The 14831-nt window shown below is 48.1% G+C and overlaps 1 protein-coding gene across 1 annotated transcript in view; it reads right to left on the reverse strand.

Annotated features, from left to right (window-relative positions):
• The window catches only part of CHD6 (chromodomain helicase DNA binding protein 6), a 169964-nt gene that overhangs the window by 11811 nt on the left and 143322 nt on the right, over positions 1 to 14831 (reverse strand). Inside the window, exons 28-34 of the mRNA XM_037044086.1 lie at positions 10746 to 10806; positions 9906 to 10122; positions 8266 to 8474; positions 5576 to 7159; positions 2303 to 2454; positions 1712 to 1918; positions 259 to 711 (exon numbers count right to left, since the gene is read on the reverse strand). Coding sequence (XP_036899981.1) covers positions 259 to 711; positions 1712 to 1918; positions 2303 to 2454; positions 5576 to 7159; positions 8266 to 8474; positions 9906 to 10122; positions 10746 to 10806 — 2883 coding nt within the window. The remainder of the gene's footprint in view (positions 1 to 258; positions 712 to 1711; positions 1919 to 2302; positions 2455 to 5575; positions 7160 to 8265; positions 8475 to 9905; positions 10123 to 10745; positions 10807 to 14831) is intronic.

A 14831-nucleotide genomic window follows, 5' to 3' on the forward strand; every position in this document is an offset into this window, starting at 1 on the left:
CGAAACACTGGAGGATTTGGATGGTTTCTATACGAAATGGCAAGACTTCCTGGCTCATTTCTACAGGTTGCCTGCAAGTTAAGGGCCCTATTTCCAGAAAAGACCGAGGGTAACTTATAATGATGACATAATAGAAATTGGTAGAACAACTGAAATAGGGAGAAGAGCCACAAGCCTAAAATTTTGTGTTTAGGGAAGAAGCGTTTATTACTCAGTGTAGAAAGGTCCATGTTTTATTTAATGGCCTGGTGTACCCACCAAGATTCCTGCCTGAAGCGTCTGCTCCTTCAGAAAGATGAGGTCCATCCCGCCTTCCACATGTTTCCGCCTCCCTCTCCGCCTCCTCGTGGCAGCGTCGTCTCTTCTGAGGCTTCCGTTGACAATCTGCCCAGTCACTGGATGGATCAGGCCGGCTTGTAGAATTCCAGACAAGTCCATGCCGAGGGCTCCTTGAAGTGAACTGAGAGCTCCAATCTTAGGGGTACTGGCACTCACTGGAAAAGGGGATGTGGCTCCTGGAGACCCCTCAGATGCACAGGAGAGGTCTATTGCTGACTCCCCATGCCAGCCGTTGAGGACGATGGAGGGGTGCCCATGGGGGACAGAGAACTGGTCCAGGTTCCGAGCCTTTGAGTCCCTCTCTAGCTCAAACTCATAAGGACGTCTGTGCTTCTGTTCGTCCTTTGTGAACACTGGAGCCAGGAAGCTGTCCTGCAAACACACACACATGGAAAGAGAGATCTGAATGCCACTTCCGTGGCTGAACGCCAGCTGCATCTCTAAGCCTGATTTCCATGGGCCCAGTATTATATTTAATCATCTTCTTGGAAGTTCACGTAAGTCAGACTCCTCAAACTTTGGTACCAAATCACCTGGACAGCTTGTTAAAATGCAGATTACCCTCCAGTGGGCCTAAGATTCTGCATTTCTAAAAGGTTTATAGAAACTGCTAAAGCTGCTTGTCCACGAGCGACACTTGCAAGACTACAATTTAGGGAATCTCAACTTTGGCTGTAAATCAAAATCAATTGGGAAGTTGAAAAAAAAATTCAATATTCAGTCCACACCGCAGACCAACTAAATCAGAGCCAACAGCTCTTCAGAGTCCCCAGTGGGTTTTACTGCAGAGTCAAGAGTGAGGGCCGGTGTGACTGTCAGTGTAGCTCAAAGTCGGCTTTCATGTCCAAGTTTATGAAACTCAGACACAACTCATTCCTGCTCTGATCTCCCTGATTCCCACCAGCTGCACCATTCTCTCAGCCCTCCAGGTGCTGAACGCACGAATCCACCCATGCCGCCCTCTCCTTGCGTGCCAGCTGGTTTCCTCCGTTTTAGTCCGCTCTGCCGCCAGCCTAGTCCAGAACCTCATCTCCTCTTCAGACACCCACGTGCCTCTGCCCCGGCTTCCGAGACACTCCTCTCTCCTGACCCTCGCTGCCCACGAACCTGCACACCACTCCGGCTGAGCTGCACAACCCTGCCTTCATCACGCATGCTCTAAGACTTCTAATAGCTCTTCGCTGCCTACAGGGCAGCATCCAAATTCCTCAACCTACACAAACGGCTCTACCAGAAAACAAAACAAAACAAAGCAAAACACCACCACCTCCACCCATCCATTCAGTGAATGTTTGTTGAATGAACAACTCAGCCGAGAAGGGCAGCATCCCTGCTCTTTGCTTCATGCTCGACACCCATCTCAAGGTCGCACCTGATGGATCTGGGCCACCAGCGCCGCGCCACCGCTGAGGCTGTGCTCCACCGCTTCAGGCTCCGAGAGGCTGCTCCGAGGGCCAGCACTGCTGGTTAGCAGGGGGGCGGGCAGGGTGCCCGAGGGCTCGTACTGCTGGCTGGAGGGCCACTTCCCATTTAACACCACGTGGCAGATGTTATCTAGGCGGTTGATTATCACTCGATCCTGTTTAAAAAAAGGACAAAATCTCTGAGGCACAGGTACCGACTTTACCCAACTTCACGAAGTCATTGAGATCGAGTTTTCTAACCAGAATGAGCTAATTAGAAAAAAGTTTTCACTTTATAAGCCTTAAAATAAATTTCACAGCCTAAGACTATAAAAATTAAAGCCACAGTGCTTTAAATACGAAGATAATTTGACACTTTTGTCTTATGGTCTAATTCATCAAGTGCATATACTTTTAATGTTCAAACATTATAATACTAATACCTTTTAAAGATATTAAATATTTCTCTGAATCTTCTACTCAGAAATACTCTGAAAGGTGAAAATAAAGGATTCAGAGCTGAGAAGTGTGGGGTGAGAAAGGCGAGCACCGGGAGCTACCTTGGGCCACTCGGAGAAGGAATAGAGGGTTTTCTCCTGGAGCAGCTGGGCGACCGTGGGAGCCCGAGCTTCCTGAAGGTCGTCCCCCGTGTCTCCGGTGACGCCGGATGTTGAGCTCTTGCTCTCCTCTTCAGAGAATTTCCCTGGATAATCTGGGCAGAAAGGTTTAAAAAAATAATCAGATACATTGGAGATAAGAGTGATCAAAAAGATCAGGACATCTGATCCTTTTAAAATTCCCATTCTAGCCCCGGCTGGTGTAGCTCAGTGGATTGAGCACAGGCCTGTGAAGCAAAGGGTCTCCAGTTCGATTCCCAGTCAGGGCACATGCCTGGGTTACAGGCCAGGTCCCCAGTGGGCGCCACATGAGAGGCAGCTACATACTGATGTTTCTCTTTTTCCTTCCCTTTCCCTCTCTCTGGAAATAAATAAAAATCTTTAAAAAAACAAAACCAAATTCCCATTCTATGCTAATTTATTTTATTTTTTAATTTAATCTTTATTGTATTTTTTCCATTACTATTTAGTCCCCTTATACCTCCCTCCTACCAGCAATCGCCACATTATCGTCCATGTCTATGAGTCCTTTTTATGTTTTTGCTTAATACCTCCTTGATTAACCACCATACCTTCTATCTCCAGAAAAACCAAGTAAATTAAGCCATAAAGGTAGATGCTGCCCTAGGGCTACCTATACAGGTCATCTGATAAGAGTCTGTATCCATTACCTGAACAAAAACAGCAAGAAAATAAAAGAGAAAGCATGTTTTTCTGTGTAACCAAGAGCGAGAGAAGATAAACCACACAGAGGCTTTCACGTCTGGTGTAGTGGTAAGAGGAAACTAAACTTTATAATACTTTTGATGTATTTGAAGGGACTATATTAGCAAAAAGAATAAAAAGTCGTGGAACAAAGGTAAACAGACGTGATTCATGTAAAAAATGATGCAAAGAAACCCAGAACACTTATTTCATGGGTCGAAAGAAGTGCAAACGCAACTCACTCACTCAAGCTTCAGTGGGTGTTCAAAGACCCACTTACCAGTAGCAACAGGAGTGAATGAGGGGAGCAAGAGGCCCAGGGCAGGAAAGGTTGTGAAGCTCTAGTCTCGGTGAAATGACCAGGAATGTCTATCCTCTCATAGGTGGAGATTTCACTTTTTAAAACATGTTATTTTTCAATTACAGTTTACATTCAGTATTATTTGTATCCGTTTCAGGCAAACAGCATAGTGGTGAGGCAGTCACATGGTTTACAAGTGGTTCCCCAGGTGTTTCAAGTACCTGCCTGGCACCACGCCAATTTCACTTCTGACTGGACGTGTCTCTGGGGAGCTGCAGAGACCCCCCCCTAACCACGAACAGGCCCTTGCTAGGCCAGTGGATCGAAGGAACCACAGAGAGACGTGGCCCTGGCCTGCAAGGATCTTACCGCTCCCCGGGGGAAAGAAAGGAACACAGCAAATATAAAAAAGTAGCAATAATAACTGAGTAACAATTATGAACCTTGCGGAGTGCTCCAAAGGGAAACACACAGGGCACCGTGACAGCAGTAAGAGGAAGGACCTGCTGGGGGAGGGAAGGCTGGGAGCGAGGGCCTCTCGAGGGAGAGAACACCCAAGAGGATGAGGTGGCAACAGGAAGGGCACTCTGGACATGCTGGGGAACTAAAAGGCATCCAGGGGAAAGGTACAAGATGAGGCCAGAGGGCCAGAATCCAACAGATCACGCTGAGTCCTATACGCCATGAAAGAAAACGTGGCCGTTATTCTAGACTCCATGGGGAGCACTGCTGAATGATTTTAAGCAGTGGAGCTGGATTTTTAAGTTTTCAGAAAAAGCAAAATGATGTGAGAGGCAACCCTAGAAAAGAAGCCAAGAGATGTGGGGCTGGCTCCAACAGCCGTGCCAATTACTGCTCCTTCAGCTGTGATTTCCAGTCTCAGAAACAGGGCTAATCTTCCCTGCCTCACCTACTCCATCCCACAGGGCACATGTGTGGACAGCCCCTGCCGAGGGCCGCAGAAGCACTTTCTAAAGCACTGGTGCCAGCGACTCCCACTCGTGAATATGCGCAAGCTCACGGGAGCTCACCAAGTTCACTGCCACCTTCTACCTCAACTCAGCAAGGCTGACGCTGCCTCAAAGAACATCAGTGCATGACAGCTCTCCTCTAAACCATACTTTTCCAAACTCCGTCCTCGTTTGACTGGGTTTCCAAGCACTGATTACTTCTTGATCTTCTCCACTCCAGGGTTCAAAAAGCAAAGTGGGTTATTGTTATTTTTTTTTTACAATTTTATTTATTTTTAGAGAGGGGGAAGGGAAGGAGAAAGAGATGTGTGGTTGATTGCCTTTCGTGCACCCCCTCCCCCACTGAGGACCCAGCCCACAACTCAGGCATATGCCCTGACTGGGAATTGAACTGGTGACCCTTTGAACTACACCAGCCAGGGATCAAATAGCAAAGTAGGTTTTATAATTCAACACATGGCAGCCATTCTTTGTGGCCTGGAGTGAGGAGGATGGGCAGGGTCACAGACTGGCTCCTCCTAAGTCAACTGAGGCAGAAGCTGCTTTCGGTTCAGCTCCTCTGGCCTTAACCTCGTTAGTACGTTGAGTGTAATTTGGGTTCAGCAGACTTCCCACAATCATCACTCATCACAGCGATTAAAACCAAAGTTTGGGTAGATTCTTAAAGTTTTAAAATTTCTTCTAACTTGAACCCTTATCTAAGACTTCCCTATTTAAAAAGATCACATCTATTTCTGTATTTCTTGAGGTACTCAGACTTTTAATTTCTGCTGACTTACTAAAAGGACTCTAAATCAAGTGCACCAACATTAAGTCACAGGGTTTTGACAAAGACATGAATAAATGATGCTATCTTTCTTTGTCTCAATAAAGATCCCATTTACTTATGTTTTTTTGTGGAGTTCTAAGGGTCCCCGGCTGTTCTGCTTACAGTTTAAAGCGCTGTATCTAGAGGCATTTCTAGCATCTATCGTGTGAAAAGCACCGCGCCCGCCCCGATCTCATGGCTGGTGCAGCAATGGCTGTCTACAACCCTCCTCACTTTTCTGGAAAGAGCAGAGTTAAGCTACTCTGCTCACCTTCAGGCCAAGGCGCGGGACCTCTGGTTTTAAACACATGGTTGAGTGTAAGTACGTCTGTTTCAGAAGCCGTAAAACTCTCAGCACTGCCCCCTCATTTCCCCTCCCTGCCATGTGAGAACTGGTTTATCCAAAACATACAACGTCCCCCATACTGCACCTTGGCCATGGCAGTTTCCATCTCTATCATAATCATCTTTACTCTCAAAATCCATGTCTTCTGACTTGAGCTCGCTTCCTTCAGGAGGATGTGTATGGAAACCCTTCTTCCCTTCTGCACTTTCTTTCCAAGGTTCTTTTAAAAGTTCGTGCTTCACTTGAAATGGCTCTGATGCAAGAGCAGTGAGCTCCTGCTCCACTGTGAGGTTGTTAGTTTTGCTTCTGAACAGATCCGGGTTATAACCCTTGGGCTTTTCCACTTCAAATTCATCATTCTCAAGGCCACGGGTCCACCTCTCCAAGTGTTTGCAGTGACACTGGCAGGCCGCTCGAGGAAAAGCCCCCTGCAGCCTGGCATTCTGGCTCACAGCCTCCAGGCTGCCCTTCTCGGCTTCGTCTACACGGAAGCCTCGGCTCCTTTCACTTGGCATATGAGCAGTGGGCTGGGTCGGAGGCAAAACCCCTGGCCTTCCCCTCACGCCTGCTGCCACGTCCGAGTTTTCCTCTTCGTTTTCCTCCTCTTCCTCCTCCTCATCACTGTGGTTCCGACTCAAAATCAAATTACTTTCTAAACTTTTGTTTTCTATTAAATCAATTAATTGCTGCTCTGACGACAGGTTTCTTTTGGAGTCATAGACACTAAGGTTACACATATCAACAAACCCACTTTCATTTCCTTGATCCAAGGAAGGGGAAGCCAAGCACTTGGCTTCTAACTGCCCGATGCTCTCAGGTCTCTGCCCTGCCTCCCTGCAACAGAGGTCCTCTTCGCTCGCAAGAGACGTCAACAGATGGTTTCCATTTTTAATGTTCATCTGAGCTACGCCTGCTTCTAAACTATCCATGAGGGAGGAGCCCGAAGCGCTTTCCACCTCCTGGCCACCAGGCTGGCAGTTCGCATCTTTGCCGGCTGAGATGGCAACAGCATCTGTTCTGGAGTCTGTGTTGGCACCTGGGCTCTCCTGCAGAGAGCCTGGCCCTCGGCTGAGCACCTTCTTACTGTACATCATGCTTTCCAAGGACTCAGGCAGCAGACTTTCATCATGGCCGATGGAGATGACATCCTGAACTTTGGAAATAAAGTTCTCACAAGTCATGTCAGGTAAGCTGCTCCCAGGTGGACCGAGGGGATCCTCTCTGCCTTCTATTTTTCCTAGATTCTCAGGTTCATTTTCAAGGGACTCTGAAGTCCTGCTCATTTGTGTATATGTAAGAGATTCATACAGTTTGGAGTTGGTCTGGTAAAGGCAACAGAGACTTTCTGGAGACTGGGCGTCAGGCCTTTTATGCTGGGCATAGTTCCTGTAGGCATCCAGGAAGGACAGCTGGGGGTCGGTCATGATGTAATAGTCAGTGCGGTTCAGCCCATGCTTGGCGGTGCCGATGAGCAGGTCCCGATCGTGCTTCCCGCACTCCCACCACACTGGGAGGTAGAGGCTGGGCCTGCAGAGCTGGAGGCGCTCGTGCAGCTGAGGGCACGTCAGCACCTGCTCTCGGACCTTCCGCAGCAGTTCAATGCGGTACAGGGTTTTGGCGGCCCGTTCCTCAGTGATAGGCTCAACATAGATGGCGGGGTCTGGGGGACCTGGAAAGGCAAACAGAGAGCCCGTCACTTCAGGTGGCCCTCGGACACTGGCTGCCCCTGAGTCCTTGCTCTCTGGTCTAACAGCTTAGCTCCCTGACTCCTCAGCATGGCAGTACCAGGTGTGCGTGCTCCTGCTGAACTGAAAAGCTGAGAGAATGGAAAGTTTCCGTGAAACAAGGACTGACCCGGTCAGGGTCAGAGAAGGACACGAGAACTTCAGTTGCGGGAATCAGACAAGCTCCCTGTCGGGAAGCACGTACCACGTGCCCTCTACACTAGGTACTTTACACACGTTCTTCAGTTCTCACAACAATTCTGTGACACGTCCTGGTATAAGGACAAGGGAAGACACCAGATAAGCTAGCCTGCCCTAGGTGGCAGAAGCAGGATTCAAGTCCAGGTCCTGTCAGTGGGACTCCACAGCCAGAGCGTCCCAATCTACCCAGTGCTCTGGCTTCAATGAAAACACACTAACTGTGCCACGTGGGGGCAAAAGTTGGGGCATCTGTGATGCTGCCAACAGCCCGGCACCGAAGCCGGGTGGGCTCAATGTGTGGTTTAGCTTTGCTAAAACAAAGTCACATGGCCCAGGGAAAGTTCATCTATAAGCAGGAGGCTGAAGAGGGCCTCGAAGGGGGCTGCTGCAGAGAATTCCAACCAGAAAATCTTCCAGAAAAGGCCCCCATCTGATCAGGGGGTGTCTCCACAACAGCCACCCCTTTCTCTGGGTTACAAGTCAACAAGCAAGCAAACACGGTTATTCAGACTGCATCTATGGAAGGTGCAAATCTCCATGAGACTTAAAAAAATAAAATAAAATACAATGATACTTTGGAAGAGGTATTTCATAGTAGTCCCAATAGTTCTGTGAGGTTTTACTCTGAATTCTAATTTCTGTTGGAGTTAAGTCATTTTAGGAGAGGGCTTTTATTTTGTGAAGGTGGATCCAATTTGGAGCTCATAAATTGGTGAAAACTCACGTGCCTTCACCTGAAATTTTCAGCTAGACTCCACTTTTATAATCATACCAAAAATAATTCTAAACCTTGGAAATAACCGTGTTCGTTCCTCATCTCATTTGGGCTATCAGGACAGAGGGTTCTCACCACCGTCCTTCCACGCGGGCAGACGACAGACGTGCCGGCACATGGCCACAAAGCTGTAGAAGTAGTGCTCCAGGCTCTCATCGGACTTCCTGTCCAGACGCGAGATGATGCGGAACTGCGTCCAGTCAAACGTCTTCTTCTCTTGATCAAAAACAACACCGAAGGAGGACACTGTTCTGTAGAAGTCTGCCTGCTCCCTCCTTGTCCACCTGAGATTCAATCAGAAAGGGAAGGGGAGCCGTTTTTCCTTCTTTTCAAAAACATGAACAGCTAACTTTTTAAATACCTACTAGAAGTGCCTGTGAAGTTAAGGACTAGTTTGTCTGTTTTATCGTTTACTTTTATTTAACTCAAATCGGGCTGAGAGGCTTACAATGAAAACAGCCTATCGCCCGACCAGCAGTTCGAACCTTCCAGCTCTCTCCTGATATTTACACCTCACCATTTCTAAACCATGTCTGCACATCTGTGATCTCGATTCATCAACTTGAGAAAATTACTACTTTATTTCTTCTTGTGGGAGACATTTTTATAATACTTTTTTATGGTTAAACATTTTATGTTATTTTTCCTCCCCTGTATGACATCCTAGAATTATAGAAGCCTGGAGGACCCTTCCAGACCATTGAATTCACCCGCTTCACTTCACAGACAAGGAAACTGGGCCAGGGAAGGGAAGCGCCTCCCTCAGCCACGCACCTCCCTGGGTCCCCATCGCACGTGGGCTTTCTTCCTGCTTCCGTAGGCAGGTTGTCCATATCAATTATTTTCTCTAGAATGCACAGGTTCTCTAGTTTTTATATCCTGCAGGACTAAGACAATGACCTAAGGGAGCTGAATGAGTACTCCCCACCAGTCTTTATGGGGGCTTTGGGCAGCACCTGCTTCGCCCCTGAGGGAGTGCGATAAGCAGTGTGACAAGGAGGTCGGAGGAAGAGTGAGAAGCAGGCGGGATGGGGCTCTGGCTCTTCTCTTTGGAGCTGTGAAAGAGGGAAGAGGTATTTACCGAGTCACCAAATTTCGTAAAGCCAGAAGGCGTGCGAAGAAGTGAATGTGCTGTGTGATGTGGTTTTAATTCACTGGATGCCACACCAGAGGCACGGAGAGATACAGAGACTCCGAAATGAGCTTCGTGAGTTTTTCTGGTGGCATCAGTCTAGCCTGTGCTGGCCTTTTGAGCCATTTTTAGCTGAATTCTCACACAGGCAAGTGATTCCTGGCAATTTGTATCTTCCTTCTGGGCTGGTGTTTTATGGTAGATTGTTCTTGGAGGCCTGACGAGGGCTGGGAGCTGTGAGAAGACAGCTTCCGTGCACACTACTCCCCCTGCGGCTGAAAGGGCAGGGTCTGATACACGCATTTGACCCTTTTACCCAGCAATGGGGTTGCTAAACCCCACCCTCAGAGAGGGGGTCCAACCCAGGAAAGGGGGTCAAGCTGCAAAATCATAAAAGTCTGGGCACTGTGAACAGAGGGGCCCTAGATCTCATCGGATGCCCTAGCAGTCAGAGGAAACAGTAACATTTGGAGGCCGGCTCTAGTTAATCCTGGAGGACACGTGTCCTCCAGCTACTGGCTTTCCCGTTTGTCCCCTTCACTCAGTGGGCAGCTTAGCATGCCGCCTTGGCCACTGGCTTTACCTCTTTTGGGCTTCCTTGTTGATGAGGTCCATTTCTGAGGTTCTCCTGAACATCTCTTCCTGGACCCAGTATCCTTGGTTACCTGAGCCCAGAATCTCAGGCCGGCAGAGTTCCTTGCGGTTGCAGCGCTGATAAATAGTGACCAGCCGCCTAAGCCGAGCTGTGAGCGCGGATGACACTGGCCAGGGCGATTTGTCTGGGTCGGAGCCATCCTGGGCTTCAAACATTAGTGAGGACATTAGTATTTACAAACAGAAGCAACAAGAGGTAACTCAAGGACTCAATCAGCTCAGGAGCTGGGCACAGCTGGTGAGGCTGCAGTTTCGCTCTAGAAACTACTTGGCTTCGGCTGGCTGCGGCCTCTCAGACACAAACATGTCTGTCTGCAGAACTGCTTCGAGGACCCTGCTCTAGGCCAGACACAAGCAGACCCTCTGTGGCCTTCTCCATAGAGGACTATGGGCTTTTGTGTAGCCAGGCCTTCCAATTGCCAAAGACTCAATTAAACGTGAAATCAGAAAACCAAACAACCCTATCTTTTCTCCCTCACCAAAAATTCAATTTAAAAAAATCAACAAAACCATGATTCCCTTGTTTCTCTCAGACTCCATCCTGACTTCAAACATTACCATGGATTTCACTTTTGAATTGCAAGGCCAGGTGGAGAAAGCTTGCCAGAGCCATGTCACAGCTCCACGTATGACTCCAGGAGAGCTCAATGAAGATCAACTTACTTGGCTTTTTAAAAGAGCCTCCTTAAAAAACAACATTTGATTACACATGAACTCCATAGCTACAAACTGGGACCTTACTCTTCTTTGCCTTCAGAAGGAGTCTCACCTGCCTGGCTGTCTTCCTTCTTTTCACCGAAAACGCCATCGCCTCCATCGCTGGAACTCTCCTAGGAATAAATGAAGCCACGCCATCAGCAGAGCTGCAGCCAAAGAAGAAACTACCTCCGACAGTCCTGTACAGAGGGAGTCAGCACGCACACTAGATTATCTCCTGTCCATGAGCGTCTCAAAGACCAAAACAGCTCCTGAGAAATAAAGGTCGCTTAGGCACAGTTTTAAAAGAGCCAGAAGACAGTTTATTCAAAGTAAGCCTGGTTTCCGGGACCTGTGTGGAATGATTCTGCCTGTAGAGCATTACAGCTTAAAGAATGATGAACCTGAAGGTTCTCCCTGGCAATGACATTTTGCACAAGCTACCGCAGCTGTGCATTTACATACTTGCTTTCCCGCCATCACTCGCAGTCTAGCCATTTCACAAGGCTGAGTCCGCACCTCTGTTGTGGTGGAGTACCGCGCTCCCGTCCATGACTGTGGGCTTACTTCACGGCAACAGACCCACTTCCCTAAACACGACTGCTCCAGGCTCGGGACCCAATGGTGCAAAATCCCGGGAACTTAAGATTAAAATCACGATCCGAGGCTCCAGATGACTCCGGAGGAGTATCACAGGCTTATCCAGGTTGGAGCATTTGTCCAACGGGCTCTAGTCTAAAGGCTTCCTTCATGGCCCCTTCCTGGTCTTAGGAATAAAACTGTAAAAGAACGTGGGACAGACTGTGTGTGGCCCCCAGCCCAGGACAGTCACTCTGGTCCCTCACAGAAAATGTCTGCGGCCTCCTGGACAAGCACACAGCACAGGGACCGGTCCCCCAAAGACGGTAGGATGGATGGACACCTCCAACGGGCAATAGTTAAAATGCAAACCACTCTCTTGGGCCCCTCATACCATGGAAGGACCTGAAGGAGTGAAGGAGGAAACTCTGAAAAGACACAGAGGAGTGAGGCCCGTGTTCTGAACGCGTTTCTCTCTTACTAGAACAGCTGATGTTACCAAGAACTATGTGTTACTTAAGCACGGCACGAAACCCGGTATGTGACGTCTCACTTACTTCTCACGACTGCTCCCGAGGTAGAAACTACCACTGCCCCCACTTTAGAGCCCACACGCTGCAGCGGAAAGGCTCTGTAGCTTGCCCCAGGCCACACAGCTAGTAAGTGGCAGAGCTGGGTTTCAAACACGGCAGTCGGACGAGAGCCTACCCTTCCAACCACCACCTACGAAAAGAGGAGTGACGGACAGGCCTGCCCTGGAGAGAGAGAGACGCACGTAGAGTCGGAGAATGCCAGCTGAACCTCCCTGCCTTGGCCCAACTGTTTCCTACCACCTGACGTCTGTCAGGAGTGGGAACCGCGGGATGGTCTGCTACACCGTTTTGAAGGCACACTTAAATATGCCATCTCACCCCCTTCCACTGTTCAGAGGTGGCTAAAAAATGAGCAAAACATAACCAACCACTGCCATGCCTTATATCCTTTCCGCCACAGAACATTTTTCCGTATCCCTATAGTGTCTATAGAGATCCTTTGGACACCGAAATTTGTAATTACAGACCCTCTAGATGGAAGATGTCCTGCTGCCTGTAAAATGTAGGAGTCAGGCACCAGAGCTGTCACGCCCCTGTGATGACACACGGGACGCTGCCGTGTGCATCACCATGCCCCAGGCCCACAGCGCTGGCTTCCAGCTTGCTCTTCCAGTCCATCTAACCGTTTCTACAGGTGCCCAGTGAGTAAACATCAAGTGCCTTTTTCTGAACCCTGCCCTCTCATAGAGGGACGTCCTCTCTCTAGAAAGGACAGAATGGAGAAGAACTAGCTGGCTTACCAGGAGCCTAAGTGAAAAAGATGTCCTAACCTTAGTGAATGACCACTTCATGGGGGTGAACAGGGGCAGAAAGGGGCAGACCAGGGCCATGGAAGCACACCGAAGGCTGGGGTCGGAGTATGCAGTTCAACACTTGGTATCTCAGGTTCTGTCTACGTGAAGCAGTCTGGAAGAAACGTCACCTTCGAAGAGGTGGGAACCAGCCATTTCAGAGGCAAGGGTCCAGAGAGTGTGACAACAAGAACGTCACAACAAAGGAAACTGACTATAACAGGCACTTTCTCCATCTTGAGTTCATGTGTGGTTTGGAGTCTGACAGCCTGCTGCTCCCTGGCCTGGGACAAGACGTTTCAATCTCTCTCAAGCTCATTTCTTTATTTGTAAAGTGGAGATGATAATACTTTATAGGGTGACTGTGGGGTGCAAATGAGTCAATCGTGAAGTGTTTAACCTGCCGGCACAAAGCAAATGTCTGATAAATGGGAGCTGAGACTGAGGAAATACTAATGAGCAGCCCCACCTCCTAGGTAATCACACAGAATTTCCATCTTTCAACTACGGGGTTGGCTAAAAGTTCATTTGTTTTTTTTCTGCAAGATGGCTCTTAGTGGTCTTTAACTTCATTTGAAACAATTTTGTTAGATAGTACTGTGACAGCTGCCATATTAGCATGCATTTAAAAAAACTTACCAAATTGGTAAATTTTTGTCTAGTCATTATAATATTGAACATGGAAGAAAATACATAACATTTTCAGCTATGCTTTATTATTTCAAGAAAGGTAAAAACGCAATTGAAATGCAAAATGTGATTTGTGCAGTGCATGGAGAAGGTGCTGTGAAAGATGGAACACATCAAAAGAAGCTGGTTGAAACTATTTAAACCCTGGCTGTGTGGCTCAGCTGGTTGGAGAATCATCCTGTACACCAAAAGGTTGTGGATTTGATTCCCAGTCAGGGCACATACCTAGGTTGTGGGTTCGATACCCGGTGCAAGTGTGTACGGGAGGCAACCGACTGATGCTGTCATTCTGTCTCTCAAATCAATAAAAACATCCTTGGGTGAGGATTAAAAAATGAAATAAAAAATTGAGCCTCCTCTTCTCTAGTACAGGGATCAGAATAATGCCTAACTGATGGAGAAACATGCTTTGTAAGCTTGTAAGTACTTCACGTTAAAAAACCACCGAGTTCAGAGAACCCTTGAAGTCTTGACTCCTAAGAGTGATTTGTCAGTTCCTAACCAAATTTCTTCTCAGTGGGATCGGACCATTTCAGGTCTATTTCTCCGTAAGTCTTCCCCAAGCTCACTGTGCAGATGACAACACCCCCACTCACACAGACCTTGTTTCAGGGGCACCTGGAGGGGGAACAGCTGCGGAGTAAGGACAAGAGACACTATTACAAGACTGTGTGAGTGCAAGCTGTGCCAGCACTCGCTCCTACTTCTGTTCAGAGAGATGTTAACCTCGCAACATACAGGTTTGGTAGAGAAAGATTTCATTTGTAATTCTAGGCTCCGAACCATTCCAAAAACAAGTATAAACTTTTAGACTGCTTTGGAGGTTTCTGTAGTTCATGGACTCCAGCTGCGCCTGAAATCTGTTTGCCAAAGTTTTTTTGGTATTGAAACAGAGAGAAAGGCTGGGGAAAGGGAGGAGACTAAATCTTCTCAAACATCCCTTTAACGCTAACATTCTATGATCCTCTGCCCAGCACGTTTTAAGGAGACAACTGCCACAGTGTGCTCTGGAAGGCTCCAGAGTAGTGAGGGGTCTGGAGACGACCAGATATGAAGAAAAAGAACTAGGGATATTTTACCTGCAAAGAGATTTAATGAGATTAAGGTTGCTACCTGGCCTCAAGAATTTAACTACCAGGGAGGAAAGAAAGAAGGGTTTTGTTCTGTGCAGTATCAAAGAAAACTAGACACAATCTATGGGATCAACTGGCAGCCAGATATCTGGGTCAACGTAAAGAAGTATCACCCACCTACGAAATGGGCTTCCTTGGAAGGCAGCCCATCCCTCCTCCTGGAAGGACCCCACTCCGACAGCAGAGCTGTGGCGGGGCTAGAACACTCAGAGGCTCCACTCAGACGTGTGCGGGGCTCCTGGCTATGCTGAGGTTCTTCCGCTCTGTTAGCTGTTAATCCTTCTACGCCCAGGTCCGTGTGATTCAGACAAATTACTCTAGTTACGGGTGACAGGCTCTCTGGGCTTCTTTGACCCGCTTGCCAATCTGCCCA

Source organism: Sturnira hondurensis, unplaced genomic scaffold (genome assembly GCF_014824575.4).
Source record: "Sturnira hondurensis isolate 20B ecotype Veracruz unplaced genomic scaffold, ASM1482457v3 Scaffold0004136, whole genome shotgun sequence".
Classification (NCBI taxonomy): domain Eukaryota; kingdom Metazoa; phylum Chordata; class Mammalia; order Chiroptera; family Phyllostomidae; genus Sturnira; species Sturnira hondurensis.